The 15,925-nt window shown below is 41.1% G+C and overlaps 1 protein-coding gene across 1 annotated transcript in view; it reads left to right on the forward strand.

Annotated features, from left to right (window-relative positions):
- Window positions 1-216: 216 nt before the first annotated feature.
- The window catches only part of CEP290 (centrosomal protein 290), a 48,356-nt gene continuing 32,647 nt past the window's right edge, over window positions 217-15,925 (forward strand). The window contains exons 1-19 of the mRNA XM_081211177.1: window positions 217-646; window positions 1,896-2,016; window positions 2,123-2,200; window positions 3,218-3,287; window positions 3,691-3,737; window positions 5,182-5,325; window positions 6,192-6,245; window positions 7,010-7,162; window positions 7,835-8,017; window positions 8,322-8,411; window positions 8,494-8,616; window positions 10,045-10,065; window positions 10,162-10,285; window positions 11,184-11,356; window positions 11,916-12,078; window positions 13,297-13,397; window positions 13,517-13,604; window positions 14,173-14,285; window positions 15,262-15,834. Coding sequence (XP_081067303.1) covers window positions 1,915-2,016; window positions 2,123-2,200; window positions 3,218-3,287; window positions 3,691-3,737; window positions 5,182-5,325; window positions 6,192-6,245; window positions 7,010-7,162; window positions 7,835-8,017; window positions 8,322-8,411; window positions 8,494-8,616; window positions 10,045-10,065; window positions 10,162-10,285; window positions 11,184-11,356; window positions 11,916-12,078; window positions 13,297-13,397; window positions 13,517-13,604; window positions 14,173-14,285; window positions 15,262-15,834 — 2,400 coding nt within the window. The 5' untranslated portion in view covers window positions 217-646; window positions 1,896-1,914. The remainder of the gene's footprint in view (window positions 647-1,895; window positions 2,017-2,122; window positions 2,201-3,217; window positions 3,288-3,690; window positions 3,738-5,181; window positions 5,326-6,191; window positions 6,246-7,009; window positions 7,163-7,834; window positions 8,018-8,321; window positions 8,412-8,493; window positions 8,617-10,044; window positions 10,066-10,161; window positions 10,286-11,183; window positions 11,357-11,915; window positions 12,079-13,296; window positions 13,398-13,516; window positions 13,605-14,172; window positions 14,286-15,261; window positions 15,835-15,925) is intronic.

A 15,925-nucleotide genomic window follows, 5' to 3' on the forward strand; every position in this document is an offset into this window, starting at 1 on the left:
TCCCGCCCTTTAGCCTAAGATTCCTTCGGCAGTATCTTTTCCCTGCTGAAGGCCACGGCATGCCGTGAACAAGCATGCAGGCACGCTCACTCGGGAAAGCGCGCCTGCCCTTGTTCAGTGCGAAGTCAGCCTCAGCGCGCGCCACAACGCGGCTGTTCCTTTTCGGTCCGTTCACCCCAAGGCATGCCGGGACTTGTGGTCTTCGGCTGGGGCATGATGGGGGTTGTAGTCCCGCGGGAGTTTTGACTCGGCTCTCGCTCCAGTTAAGAAGATCCGGGTTCTTCCGGCTGAGGGCGAGCAGTGTTTGAGGGCGTCGCCTAGCAGCAGCGGCCTGCTCCGCCTCCTCGGTGAACGACTTGAGGAAACCAGCGAGCCAGAAGGAGGGAGGGATGTTTTCGTGAACAAATAAACGCGGATTAACGTCGCCTGCACCTGGCGGGCGAGGCGGGGCTCCGGAAGGGGGACTAGCGGCCACTAGGCTGCACTCCTCGCTGACCGTTTGGCTCCGAGAGCAGAGAGGCGTTTCCTTGCCTGGGGAAACAAATGGCTGCAATCCTCGACCCGCTTCCTCTGGAGTAAACCTACTGGCTCACTGCGAAGCGCGCAGGAGAGGTTGCGTGGAGCCTCCGCATCCTAGGTATCCGGGGTAAAAAGGCTCATAGCTTCGCTTCCTTTCCCAGCTGACCCACTTCGGAGGGTCTAGAGGCGCTTTCGAAAGGTTTATGGCGAAGGCCTGTGTGTGTGTGTGTGTTTAAACTCCTTTCGAGAGTCTTGTAGTAGACATTGAAAGACCAGCCAATCTGTTAATCTTTTCTCCCCCCCGTGAACTATAGGTCCAACTATATACCTCTATATAGCTATATACCTATAACTATATACCTCTATATACCTCAGCTATATACCCCCGTGAACTATAGGTACAGCTATATACCTCTATATAGCTATATACCTATAACTATATACCTCAGCTATATACCCCCGTGAACTATAGGTACAGCTATATACCTCTATAGGTTTAAGGTGTACTCGCTTGAAAGTGTGTGCGCTTCATGACCATAGGGGTTGTGGCCTTGAGCCCACTGCATCAGGTAAGGACATAAAAAACGAGCCATGCTCACCTGGCATCGCATCCTGTTCTCACAGGGGATAAACAGGTGTTTGTGGGAATCCGGTAAGCAGGGTCCTTGGCGCAAGATAGTCCTCTCCCCTCCTGTGGTTCCCAGCAATTGGTTCTAATGCCTCCAACTGTAGCAGCAGAGCAGAGTAACATATCCTGACTGGTAACCATGAATGGTTTTCTCCATGAATTTGTCCAGTGTTCTTTTAAAGCCATCCAAGCTGGTAGCCATCACCGGTCTCCTGTGGGAGCAAGTTTGATGGTTTACAATGTTATCCTCACTTGACGGATATGCTACGTTGGATGAGGGATGGAAGTGGCATGTGGAAACCTCACAACTACTGTATGAAAAACAAAAGGCACTGTCTGTACTTTAGGGTTTTCTTAGCAGCGACTCTAAAGTTGTGGTATTCAATCCCATGTGAGATCAACAAAGCCATGCACTTATGCCGTTAGAGTTGTCCTTTCCCTCTCTTGTATGCCCTCCTATAAGTGAGTGCCCCTCCTGAACTACTCCTAGTACAGTTAGAGATTTTAAAAATGGAAATGATGCTGAAGCACTTGAGCACACAAGCAAGAATGTTTTGATTCTAATAATGACCTGTTTTGTGTTTCTGTTTATATCATGAACATAATGTCTAGTAAACTTTTGCTTCCTTTGTAAATATATTTGTAAATGTCTTTTGCTTCCTTTGTAAATATCTTTGTAAAGGGAATGACTACCTTTGTGGATATTTTCATGTCTTCTCAAAATACCTTTCTTTTTCTTTTTGTACAGAGATAAATGAACATTCAAGATGGCACCCATTTTAGAATGGAAGAAGGTTATGAGAGTAGATCCTGATTCTTTACCTCGTCAGGAGGAGCTAGCGGATACTTTGCTGGAGATGTTGGCTAAGGTATTTTGAACAGTGAATTGAGCATTTTATGTGAAGAAACTAAATGGATATAATGCTTAATATTAAACTGTTTAATAGTAATAAAGTATTTTGCTTTTATCTTTAGGTTGATGGAAGCGATCTGAAGGATGAGAACCCTGAACGTTTAATTCAGCTTTTTAAAATTTCTCAGTCATTAATGAGGGTCAGTACTGATGCGTCCTAATTACTTCTAAGAAGCAAATTTTGCATGAGCATGAGCTTTCCATTCCAGGCTAGGCAGCAATGCAGAGTCTGTTTCCTCCATCCTAGGGCAAACTCTCTGCTTGCAGCCTTTCCCCTCCAGCCAAGTCAGCAGGTGCCCCCAACAGTAGTAAGTGCAGTTGTTCCTGTCAGGGGCGTGGCAAAAGTCCATCTTGTTGCGGAAAGACAGTCTTCTTCACTTAATCTATAGTGGAAGTTCTGATGTTTGTGTCACAGGGTAATTACTGTTTTTTTACAGGGATAAATTAGAATTTTGAGGTGAAACATGTCATTTTGGCCTGCCCATCTACAGTTCCTTTGGTTGATAAATGCAGTTAGGAAAAATGTGACAGAAATGCTTTTTCATAGTTAATGCATTAGTGCAACCCTCTTGAATGCTAGTGACAGTGCCCTGAGTAATTTGAGTTTTGTCCTACTGGTCTACAGGAAGGTGTACACCTGTTGAAAGATTCCCAGTCCTTAGTCTGAATAACCCTGTTAGGAAACAGTCTAATTTCCCTGGAGTTTTTCTTCTGGGTCTTAAAGTTTTCTACCCAATTCCTATGTCAAGTGTGAAAATGAGAAAGTTTCTTGGTTTCTGATGCATAGTATAGTGGTTTCTTTTCTTTTCTTTTCTTTTCTTTTCTTTTCTTTTCTTTTCTTTTCTTTTCTTTTTTTTGAGCTAAGGATTGCATGGATCCATTCCCCAACCCCACAGGAGCTGAAAAGTGGGCATGGTCATTTTTCAAAAGGGCACATTTGGAAATAGCTGGATGAATTGCTCCCTGTTGCTTGCTTTATATGATCTGCTGAAATTTATAACGGATGCATTCCTCTAAACTAAAACCTCTGCTTGCTTATATTGTGTTTACTTGTGTGTAGCAACATGCATCTTCTTTTAGTCTACATACAGTAATCTTGTAGCTTCATATGTAATTATTTGTTCTGGGCACTTGTCTTACTTCTATTTTTGTTGTAGATGAAAAATCAAGAAGTAGAACTGGCATTGGAAGAAGTTGAGAAAGCTGGGGAGGAGCAAGCCAAATTTGGTATCATCAGTTTTTGTGGATAAGTAACACACACTTACGTGTACACTTGTATATTCACAATTTTCAGCAGGGTCAGTAGATGATGATGGAAACTTCCATTAGAAGTTAAAGCATATTTAAGTTCCTGAGTTCAGTTATTTATAGTGACAGTCCATCAACATGTGATTTGCCATTTCTCCTCTATTGCTTGTTTTATTGTTTTCAAAACTATGTAAAGAGTATTTTTTTTTTTTTACAAAAAGGATCATAATGTAGCTTCAATTTTGTTGTTACTAAAATTTGATTTAAATAAGTCACTCATTGTAATGTTAGTAGAGGTTGCCACCAAGCTTATTGTAGATTTCATTTGGAGGCTTATGGAAATATATTTTGGTAATTTTGTGTGTCTTGTTTATTCTAACAGAAAATCAGTTAAAAACTAAAGTGATGAAACTGGAAAAGGAGTTAGAGGTATGCCAAAATGTAAAGTTGCATTTTATACTATTTATTCTGTTCTTGGTGGTACTACTTGATGTATAGCATTATTAAGTTATTATTTTTTTAATGGGCATTGGCAAAGCAATCCTAACGAGAGGCAGGGCAGTGGTGGAGTGGAACAGCAAGTCCACCAATACATTCCAAGTCCTGCTGGCTTGTTCTGGCCAGGGCAGAAGGAGTGGGAAAGAACATATTTTCTGCTGTGCCAGCCTCACTCTGGCACTGTTGATGGGTTCAATAATTGACACCTTTACGAGACCCAAACCCCACTGTGGAACATCCCAGCTTCATACTGGCAAGAACAGCTGGTGATAGCTTTCCCTGTGCCTGAGGAAAGTTTAGCTTCCCTTCTGTGCAGTCTCCCCCTGGAGGATGGAAGGGAGGAAACTACATATAATCCTAACCCCTTCCAATCATGAACATTGTAGAGGAGAATAGGATTGCATTTCTAGTCTATATTTTTAAAATTTGATTTGATTTGATTTGATTAAACATAAACAGAACATTTGGGGACATAACTATAATTGTAAGTGTGTAATTCAACCTTTTAAAGTTAGATACTTTTAAACTGTGTCCTGCAATTTCAAAGGGCAAATGAAATAAGCAGGACTTAAATTTGCTTAACTGTAGGAAGGTCAGACCCTTATTGGTTGAAATCACAGCTATTTTGATCACAGGTTTCATCTGTAGCATAGTGCCTTTAGAATGTAGCAAAGGCAAGTTCCTACTGCACGCTATGACAAAATCACTTTTCGATTTTCCTTCATGTATTAAACATAGTGGGAATGTAAAACAGCTAAACATATATAATTGTGCATGGTTAGTCCTTTAAGGGGATGCGGGTGGCGCTGTGGGTTAAACCACAGAGCCTAGAACTTGGCGATCAGAAGGTCGGCGGTTCGAATCCCTGCAACGGGGTGAGCTCCCGTTGCTCGGTTCCTGCTCCTGCCAACCTAGCAGTTCGAAAGCATGTCAAAGTGCAAGTAGATAAACAGATGGGAAGGTAAATGGTGTCTCCGTGCGCTGCTCTGGTTTGCGCTTCTCTGGTTTGCCACATGACCCAGAAGCTGTACACCGGCACCCTTGGACAGTAAAGCAAGATGAGCGCCGCAACCCCAGAGTCGGCCACGACTGGACCTAAAGGTCAGGGGTCCCTTTACCTTTACCTTAGTCCTTTAAAGCATACCTTTATTTTAAACCATTTGAATTTTTGAAGCTGAAATACGCTACAGTACAAATACTAGATTAAAGTCAGGTATAACCTGACTTTTCCCAACTTGTGCAGAATGAATGAATGCAAAATGTTTGTGTGTGTGTGTGTGTGTGTTGAAATGTTGATTAAAACAGTTCTGTACTATCCTGCTTACCTTAACTGGAAACACATTCATAGTTTGTTATATTTTAATGGTGTTTTAAGGCAGCACATCGATCTACTGGTGGTCGTGATACTCGCTTTTTGCGTGATGAGATCCGTCAGCTGGAAAGGCAGATGGAACAAAAAGACAGAGAGTTGGCAGATATGGAGAAGGAGCTGGAGAAAGAAAAGAAAGTCAATGAACAGGTATGCAGTATTTTAAGTAGACATCTGTAAAACTGTGGAAAGTAATATAAAATTGAAGACTTGTATTGAATAATAGCAATAGAAATGGAAAAAAGTTAAAGATGTATGCATTTGCACAAAACAGAGGTTGTGAATACACTATGAGACCGGGAATTTAGAAATATACAGTGGTACCTCAGGTTAAGTACTTAATTCGTTCCGGAGGTCCGTTCTTAACCTGAAACTGTTCTTAACCTGAAGCACCACTTTAGCTAATGGGGCCTCCTGCTGCCGCCGTGCCGCCAGAGCACGGTTTCTGTTCTCATTCAAAGTTCTTAACCCGAGGTACTATTTCTGGGTTAATGGAGTCTGTAACCTGAAGCGTATGTAACCCGAGGTACCACTGTAAAGCAGTGCAGTCTTGTACAGTTTTAAGAGGAGCAAAGGGATGAAATATTTTGTTCTTTTCAATCCCCTGCCCCTCCCCAGTGGCAGCAGTACAGAGGGATCTTGGCATTGGAGCAAGCTGTGAGGGGAGAGGGATTGGCAATATGGTTGGGGGTGGGTTGGCAGGTAGGCTGAGATCAGTTGAATTCGTTTAAGGAGCTGTGAGGGGATGTGGGCTTTGGGTGAGTTGTAAAGGAAGTGGACTGGCAATAGCATTGAAGGACTTGTTGGGGTAGTTGGTAGGAAGGGTTGATGAGAAATGCGAGCAGGAGCTGCCCTCCCCCTGTGTGTGTTTGTGTGTATCTATTTACCTACCTATCTATGCATATATAATACAGTATTTACTATTCATGTACTCCAGGAGTGTTGATACTTCTGGAAAATATGCCTTCGTTTTGTACTTGATACATTTTCCTAGCTAACTAATTTTGTTGTTTTAGCTTGCTCTTCGGAATGAGGATGCAGAAAATGAAAACAGCAAGTTGAGAAGGGAGGTTAGTGAAGAACTTTGGAATCAATGTTTGATTGACCTTCCCTCCCATGCATGCAGCTCTCCCCCCATCCTCTGGTTTAAAATAGTATTTTAAATAATTTAGAGTGAGACTCTGTTGTAGGGCGGCAAGGACTTGTGTTACTAAGGAGTATTTTCTGTTTCATAGGTGTTCTTTATAACCTGCTTGTTTTCTTTGTCTTACTGTCACAACTGTTTTATCACGCACTGTACTTCTAACCTGCTGTCTGTCTATCATTTCTTACCTCTGGCTTGTATCCAAGTCCTAAATATATATTTTTAAATTTAGGCCCATTAATTTGGAATGATTTAAATCACTGCGATGGGTGAATTCTGATGCAAGGAGAAAGGAAGTCCTCACCTTCTTGCACAAAGACCTCTCACTTTAACTTATTAGCCACTGCCAACATAAATTTCATAGCATTACGCTGTTAATGTGCTTTTTTGATGTTTCCTGGCCAATTATGAACAGCTCTCTTCTTTTTACTTTTAAGCTTTCCTAAGTTATATGTTAATTAGCCTTGATTTTCTTTCTTATTCTACTCTATTTCCTTTGAAGAAAAAGCGAAGAAAAAAGAGGGTGAGTATTCAGCTTAATAGTTTGTAGGATTATTGGATATATTTGTGTGTGATATTGTAGTTTGTTTCAGATACTGTAGATCACACATTGACTTGTGGCATTTGTTGGCACACTTCAAATGCTTGATTTGTATAATTTTCCCAATTCCTCCTGTTTGTCTTATGCAGAATGAACAACTTCGTCAGGATGTAATTGACTATCAGAGACAGATAGATACACAAAAAGAAACGCTTCTTTCACGAAGAGGAGAAGAATCAGATTACAGGTCACAGTTATCAAAAAAGAACTTTGAGCTTGTCCAGTATCTAGATGAAATTCAGGTAAACTTAAAGGGGTTGCCCTTGTCTTGTCTTTATTTTCAGAATTTTGAATCTAATATAAATCTTCGGACTGTATCATTCTATCTAGTGGACTTTCGGAGTCTTTCTTGTGCCAAGGATACTTAGTTAGGAATTTGGGTTATTGTGATGAGTACTTCACCTTTCAATAACTAGAGAAATTTATTACAGTGTGTTTTAATTTATTTTTATCCTGCTTTTCTGCAATAATGACCAAAACAGCATATAAGTATCAGCGTATTAAAAATTATTCAAATTGTTTTTTGCTGTATATTGATACAATCAGCAGCACGAAAATAACAGAAGAATTTAAAACATCAGCATTCAGTGAATTTTGTATCTTCTGCTGATATGAAGATGGCATCGCTCCAATTTTTCTAGATGGACACTTAGGATATGGCTCTTAAGATCTCTTGATTATTAATGTTGCAGATGGTTTTGTTTTAGACTTTGGGGCTAAGAAGTAAGTGAGTAATATATTTCAGTGGATTAAGCAGTGGTTGTTAGTTGTGGTGGTCTTGTGGTAAAAATTAATCCTACTTTACTTGGATCCAGGGTTGGCTCTATCAGTCCATTTTGGAGTTTGCCAGAGCTGGCTTTTTTCAACTTTGAAATGGGTTTCTCATTATAAATATTTTACTTTTAAATTCGTAGAGTTTGACTGAAGCTAATGAAAAATTAGAGGCTCAGAATCAGGAAATGAGGAAGAATCTAGAAGAATCGGTGCAAGAAATGGAAAAGATGACTGATGAGTACAATAAAATGAAGCTTATCGTGCAGCAATCTGACATTGTCGTGGACCAACTAAAAAAGGAAAAGGAACAGTATAAGTTTCAGGTAAAATGTAACCTACCTTCTTTCCAGAAGCAGATTAGTAAAGATACTGTACAACTATAAAAGACCTTAAAATTGGAATACAATGGACCAAAACAGAAAGATCAAATCAGAAAGATGACACATCCTGCGTGACCACTGAGTGATGACAAATTGATCATTAAATAAGTATTTGATTCAGTAAGCAAATAGAGTAAAAACTGGATAACCATTGATTCCCTTTGTTAATGCATTTGGAGTAACACACTCATAGCTTGTATTTTCATACGTCATATTTCATGCATCATATATCGATGGTACCTCACAGGTTCATGAGTTAATGGAGCAACTTAAAGCAAAGAATGAAGAAGATGACCCTCTCATGGCAGCTGTGAATGAAAAAGTGGAAGAATGGAAGGTATTACATAACTTATTTCAGCTACCTTTTAAGATTTACGTTTTGTTGAAGATTTTCCACCTTACCATATTCTACTTTGCAGGGAATCTTGGCTTCTAAAGATGAAGAAATCATTGAGTATCAGCAAATGTTGTTAACTCTGAGAGAGAAGCTGAAAATGGCCCACCTTGATGCTGACAAGAGCAGCGTTATGGCCCTCCAGCAGGTAGTTTTCTCTCCAATAAGAAGAAACCAAACAAATATTTGTGTTAAATATTAGAAATCTATGCATGAGTATAGAGTACAACACAATGAATAGAAGGAGTTTACTTTGTGTCCCTGTTTTAGAGGGGAGATATTGCAGTAGTCCAAGTAGGAGATAACTAGAGCATGCACCACTCTGGTGAGACAGTCTGCAGGCAGGTAGGGTCTCAGCCTGCGTACCAGGTGGAGCTGGTAGACAGCTGCCCTGGACACAGCATTGACCTGTGCCTCCATGGACAGCTGTGAGTCCAAAATGACTCCCAGGCTGCGTACCAGGTCCTTCATGGGCACAGTTAACCCTATTCAGGACCAGGGAGTCCTCTACACCTGCCTGTCCCTCCAAAACAGTACTTCTGTCTTGTCAGGATTCAGCCTCAATCTGTTAGCCACCATCCATCCTCCAATCACCTCTAGACACTCACACTAGACCTTCACCGCCTTCACTGGTTCAAATTGGTTCCTACTTATAGAGTAGGTTCACTGGTTCACCGTCACTGGTTCCTACTTATGAATTATGAAACCTAAGTTTCATTTGGAGGGGAAATCTGATGACTTCTCCACGTGTTAGGATTTTAATAGGTGTTGTAGACCAAAAATGTGTATCTGTTAAAACAGTGCTTCATTTTCTAATGAGCTGCATGTATTAAAACTTACTATAAACTCAGCTGAAACATATATATATCTTTTCCAGCATGAACTATACTTTCTTTCACATGTTTACATTTTATTATGTTATAATCTTATGTTATACCCAGCTATGTCACACACTGAATAGACACACTGAAATCAAGGAATTTAAACTAACCTGAGATGATTGATTTCAGTGGATCCACTCCAAGTATAACTAATGGTCTTCATACACGAAACATTTAGCTCTGAAGTTGAGGGTCACTATTAATCAATGGGGCTGTGGCCCTGTTTGAAAGCATGCCAGCTTCTTTGCCTGTTCCTGCCTGTGGGGCCTTCAGCAATGAATGGCAACCTCTGGCTTACCTTTTGCTTGTTCTTTCTCCAAAAGCGCAGAGTGAGGGGGGTGGTAGCACTTCTCCCCCCAAAAATCTGTGGACCCCTGGAAAATTCTTATACTATAATTTTAATGTGGAAACTTCACATGCATGCACGGTGCACCCATAGTAGCTAACATGTGGCTCTTTGGCATATGTTACCCTGGAGTAAATTATGAAAAAAACTGTTGTATGCAGTTAAAATGTTAGTTCTGTTTTCATATAACAGTATAAGGTAAGTAATGTCTGTCTGGACCAAAGTACAAATGAAATTGAGTTTAGCTTTAAAAAGTTCCTCGTTTTTATGATGATGCAGGATGTGCATTTTATTTTTACCTCTCTGCTTTTATTTTTGCTGCTTTTGCCTTTCCTTGTCGTTCTTCTAGATAATATCAGAACTCTATGTTGTAAGTACTTCTGTTTTTTCTTTTAACTTTGATCTTTTGTTTGTTAATGGCTTACTATCAGTGCTATTAATTAGGTACCAAATTATATTTTTTCAGGGTGTGCAAGAAAGAGACAGTCAGATCAAACTGCTCACGGAACAGGTTGAACAGTATACGAAAGAGATGGAAAAGAATGCAGTGCTTATTGAGGACATGAAAAGAGAACTTCAAAAAGAAAAAAGTAACTTGTTTATGTGTTTTGTGTAACTTTAGCCATATGTTTTGACTGGATTTGAAACTGATTTTATAACCTGGTTAAGACTCAAGTTTGGTTAGTGTTAACCATGATTCTTGTCTGTGCTGAACCCATTTATCGTGACTAATACTGTGGATTTTGTGCATGAGACAAGAAAGCACATACTCTTGTGGACCACTACTGAGTGGGAGCGTTATGTCTGCATGGCCTCATAATGATACGTTTCAACCAGTTGGAGGGCCACGTGCAGAGGCCAGTCCTCTGCAGGCCACTTCCACAAGTGGGCCAAACCACCCACCAGTCAATCACCTGAGTTAATATGATGTCAGGTGATTAAAACTTCAAGCCATGGCTGTGAAGGAGGATTCTTCCTTTCCTAGTAGCTGAAGCTTTTGCCATGTCTGCATCAGAAGACGTTAGGTATGGGAGAGGTAGGTATTGGTTATTCCAAATGTCCTGCTGGATCTAATTCAGCCCAGAGGTTCCCTACCAATGGCCTGAACTTTTTATGGATATTTCATTTCCTGTTGTATGTCTTATGGTGCATTTATGAATATAAACCATTCCTCGTGAGGTCTCACACATTCCACAGGTAGGTTTGTCCTTATAACTGCAGATGTTTGACCTTCCTTTGGAGAAAACCTCACCCAGTTCTGGTCCTGCTTATTGCATAGGATCAAGTTCTTACAGAGCTCCTGCTTTTGTATATGCAAGACTGAATATTTAATGCTCTCCCCTTCCTGGATTAGATATATATGATGGGAAGGAGGTTTGATTAATTGTTACTCGCTATGAGTTTCTCTCTTAATTTTCATTCACTGTCAGTATGTCTTCCAGTTAGTTTCTCACCAACTTTCTATGGACGTCTGTTGTATCTTTTTAGGTCTGTCATCTTCTGCTCAACAGGGCCATATTGGGAACATCCAAGAGAAATTACATATGTTGGAACAGAAAACCAAAGAAGCTGAAATGGTAGCAGAACTTGCAGAAGCTGATGCAAGGGAGAAGGACAAAGAACTTATTGACACTCTGAAACGAATGAGAGATTATGAATCAGTATGTAGTTTGATTTGACACAATACTCTAAAAGGGTATGGGGAAGACTAATAGCAAATTTGTTAAATGGGTCACACGTAATTTTAAATAATATGTCCCTGAGGTGATGAAAGAATCTGTCCTGGAGTCCTTTTCTTTATTTATAATTTCTGTCCATGCCAGATCTGCCCCTTCCCTTGAATATATTACATTAGCCAAAGTTGTTAGACCATTAATAGGTCAATGTCTTGTGATCATGATAGCAGAACCACAGAAAAGATGAAAATTCATTAAGTTTAATTATGCATATATATATCAAGCCAGTGGCCTATCTAGTCCAGCCTCCTGTTCTAAGGGTGCCAACGAGATGCCTGTGGGAAGCTTGTAAGCTGCAACCCTCTTCCCTCTTGTGGTTTCCAGCAGCTGATATTCAAAAGTCTTCAACAGTAGAGGTAGAACATATCTATCATGGTTAGTAGTCTTTGATAGCCTTATCTTCTGTGAATTTGTGTTACTATATTTCTTGGTTAATCCATTTGGTTAATGCACTTCTTAGTTTATCTGCTTTTCCTTTTGTAAGGGAATTTATGGCCTGGAAGATGCTGTTGCTGAAATAAAAGATTTAAAAAAGCAAATTAAAATAAGGGATCATGAAATTGAAACATTAATTAAAGAAGTTAACAAACTTGAACTTAAAATCAATGATTTTCTTGATGAAAATGAAGACCTCCGTGGACGACTGGGTATGTATCATGTTAACTCTTGGAGATATTTAATTGTATAGCGGCCCTTAGATAACCTTCCTATGACCAGGGGGCCTGTGAACTGAAGGCAATTGATCCTATTGTGCTGTTCCTTAATTATTTTATTCTCACTGGAAACTATGGAAGTGAAATAAATGGGACTGAACTACCCCTGAACATACTCTCTGGTTTAGGAACATGTTGGGACACTGGGAAGGTGTTGGATCTTTAGGAACCAGTTGTTCCCCTGTTATTCCCCAGCAAACCCATGACAGTGAAGCTCCAGTGTTAGGACAAGGACAGCAGAATTTTTTGTGGCAGAGGGGAAGGACCATCTGACATCATGTAATCATAAGGTTGGGTCCTCTCTCTCTCTCCCCTTTCCTCAGAGCAAGAGATCCAGGGATTACTATGACCCCTACGCCAAAAGTGGAAAGTACAAATAATTAATTACAGAAGAAGTAGTCCCTCACTGCTGCACCAGGGACAGTGTGAGAAACGTTTCACCAGGATCTGAGAGTTGGTTTATTTGCCATTGTTAGGAAACGTCTAGAACTGCCACCTAGTGCATGTTCATAAATGTATATGAGAGTGCAGTTAGAGAATTCTAGAGCATATTTCTGCCTTTAATGAACAAGCTGAAAGCAACAGCTGAGGACTGCTCCTAGTGTGGCTGGCTAAATGAGGATCTGAGCAAAAATATCCAACTCAGTGATATGTAAGGTAAAGGGACCCCTGACCATTAGGTCCAGTCGTGACTGACTCTGGAGTTGCGGTGCTCATCTCGCTTTATTGACCGAGGGAGCCGGCGTACAGCTTCTGGGTCACGTGGCCAGCATGACTATGCCGCTTCTGGCGAACCAGAGCAGTGCACAGAAACTCTGTTTACCTTCCCACCAGAGTGGTATCTATTTATCTACTTGCACTTTGACATGCTTTCGAACTGCTAGGTTGGCAGGAGCTGGGACCGAGCAACGGGAGCTCACCCCATTGCAGGGAAGGGATTCAAACTGCCGACCTTCTGATCGCCAAGTCCTAGGCTCTGTGGTTTAACCCACAGCGCCACCCGCGTCCCGAGTGATATGTAGGATGATAATTATGTACTGAGTGATATGTAGGACGACAATTTCCTCCCTACCTTAGATCCCTCAGGCCATCATCCTTGAATGGAATTCTTCTAATTGAATATGCAAATTTCTGCAATGTATTACATTTCAGGTCTTGATCCCAAGACAATGATTGATTTAACGGAATTTAGAAACAGCAAAGCACTGAAACAGCAGCAGTACAAGGCTGAAAACCAAATCCTGCTGAAGGAGGCAAGTGATAAATGGACATAGTCATGATTTTCTTGTCTAAGCATCTAAGTTGATTCATCTCCATACCGTTTCAATAAGATTGAAATAATAATAATACTAGGCATTTGAATACATTACAGATTGAAAGACTAGAAGAAGAAAGAGTTGCCCTGAAACAACATATTCGTAAACTGGCTCAGGAGAAAGGGAGAAGAGCTGCGACATTAGGTAGGTTGTCTCTGAAGTTACTTTGCGCCATGCAGCAAACAATAGATGAATCCAGAAGAACATCTTCGTTTATCTCTTGGAGCAGTCTGAATAATTAATTTTTGGTACCGCTGAGGAAATGAATTAAACAATCCTTCTCAAATTCATTGAACTCTTGTTGGGAATCTAGTGTGGTCTTTGGTTTCTATGACAGTCCTAAACAGATGATTATAGCATTTGCCTTTGAATATATATCTAGAGGGAGATGCTAAACCTCCCTAGGTAATCTGATCTGCTAAATTGTTGTTTCATTTAAGCAATATCTACCTCCTATGAGATCTCGGCATCCGGGCTGGCCAGTTCCTATCTGTGTTCTATCTAGCCCCCTTAATCTCTTCCTAAATTGGGTTGGATGCGTGAGGGCCAATGTTTTTGTGGTGCAGGCTCAGAGATAATGAGAGATCTTTCTTTTAAGTTACATACAGAGTTTTTTCACATGACTTGCTTTTGAGACTTTTTATCGCTACTGAGGTCAACCTTGCATTGTTTTAAATTTTAAAGTACTGCTTGTAAACTTTGTTCTGATTAGGATTGGATACAGATGACCTGCAGCTGATTGATACCTTTACTGAAGATCTGAAGATGAGAAGGAGTAAATATGAGTTTATGAGTACAGTTAATGTTGACGAGGTTAAAGAAAAGGTAATGGCCTAAGTTTTATTCATTGTAAATTCCATTTTGACTGATTTCTTAGATTGGAGTATTATTGAAGTACCGAATTTTCCGCCCTATAGGACGCACCTTTTCCCCTCCAAAAATGAAGGGGAAATCTGGGTGCGTCCTATGGGGCGAATGCAGGCTTTTGCTGAAGCCTGGAGAGCGAGAGGGGTCGGTGCACACCGACCCCTCTCGCTCTCCAGGCTTCAGGAAGACATCCGCAGCCTAGGCAGCCCTGCGGGAGTTCCCCACAGGGCTCCCCACGCTGCAGATAGCAGCCTGCCGCCCGGCGGGCGGAGCACCCTGAAGCAGAGCGCCCCTCGTGCTGGGCAGGCATCCGCAGCGTGGGGAGCCCTGCAGGAGTTCCCCGCAGGCCTCCCCACGCTTCGGATAGCAGCCTGCTGCCCGGCGGGCGGGGCGCCCTGAAGCAGAGCGCCCCTCGCGCCGGGCAGACATCGGCCAGCCCCACAAGCTCGGGGGACAGCAGGGAGGCACAGCGCCACCATCCCGCTGTTCCTCGACCTGGTTTGGTTTCCCCGACCTGCTTTTTTTTTGGGGGGGGGAAATAAAGGAAAAATTTTTTTCCTTTATTTCCCCCCCAAAAAACTAGGTGCGTCCTATGGGACGGAGCGTCCTATGGGACAAAAAATACGGTATCTTTTTTAAAAATAAAAATAAAGCATTGTATACAAAAAAAACTATATTGAAATTATGTAATGTGTGGCCATCTTGTTAATTGCTTTCACGTATAATGAATGCTGATCTTTATTCTGTAAATAGCAATTCATGTAGTACAGAAAGAAAAGCATAGCTTCTCCTAAAACAATACTCTTTTCCCTCAGAGTTGTGGGAGGCAACAGAGGGAAAAAGTAAAACTTTGAGGAATGGATTGAGAAGATCTGGAACATGTTAAAAGTTTATTTCTCTGAAAAAGTGAAAGCATATCTTTTTTTCTTTTCAGTTGAGTTTTCAGCTTGATTCAGAGATACAAGTGACTGATAACTGTGATGGCTCCGAATCTTTTACAGTAGAGGAACTTTACAGTTCTGTAAAGCAGCAATCTAAAGAAATGCTAGGGAAAGCTTTATGTCCGGTCAGTTACAGTGAATCGAAAGAACTGGGAGCAGACTGTCCACTATCATTTTCTGCTATGCAAGGGAAACAAAGGGCTAGTAAAAGACGACAAAGACAGGAAAGGCAGATGAAGAGACCTGAAGCACCTCGGGTTCAGACCCTGTCACTGGATTTCCAGGAAGGGCTGCCTCTTTCTCTGCTTGGAAAGCCAGTGTCCTCCTACGTAGTGCAGGAGGTCCTGTTGCGAGATGAGAAGGACAATTCTGAAATAAAATTGTTGGATTTAAGAACTGATATGAGAGAGATGGGGAAAGACCAGATCTATTTTCCAGAATCATGGGCAGTAGAACACATGGATGAAGGACTTGATTGTGGCTTGCGAATGAATACATATCAGATAGATCGAGTTGAGAGTCTTATAAGGCAGTTGAGGAGTGAATTAATGTTCCTTAGGTCAGAGGTGAGACATCTTCATATGTGCTTAAATTTGTGCCTTCCATAATTGATTTGTTTTGTTTTGTTTATGAATCACTTCATTTGAAATATCTTGA

This window comes from Podarcis bocagei (assembly GCF_964188305.1).
Source record: "Podarcis bocagei genome assembly, chromosome: 10".
Classification (NCBI taxonomy): Eukaryota; Metazoa; Chordata; class Lepidosauria; order Squamata; family Lacertidae; genus Podarcis; species Podarcis bocagei.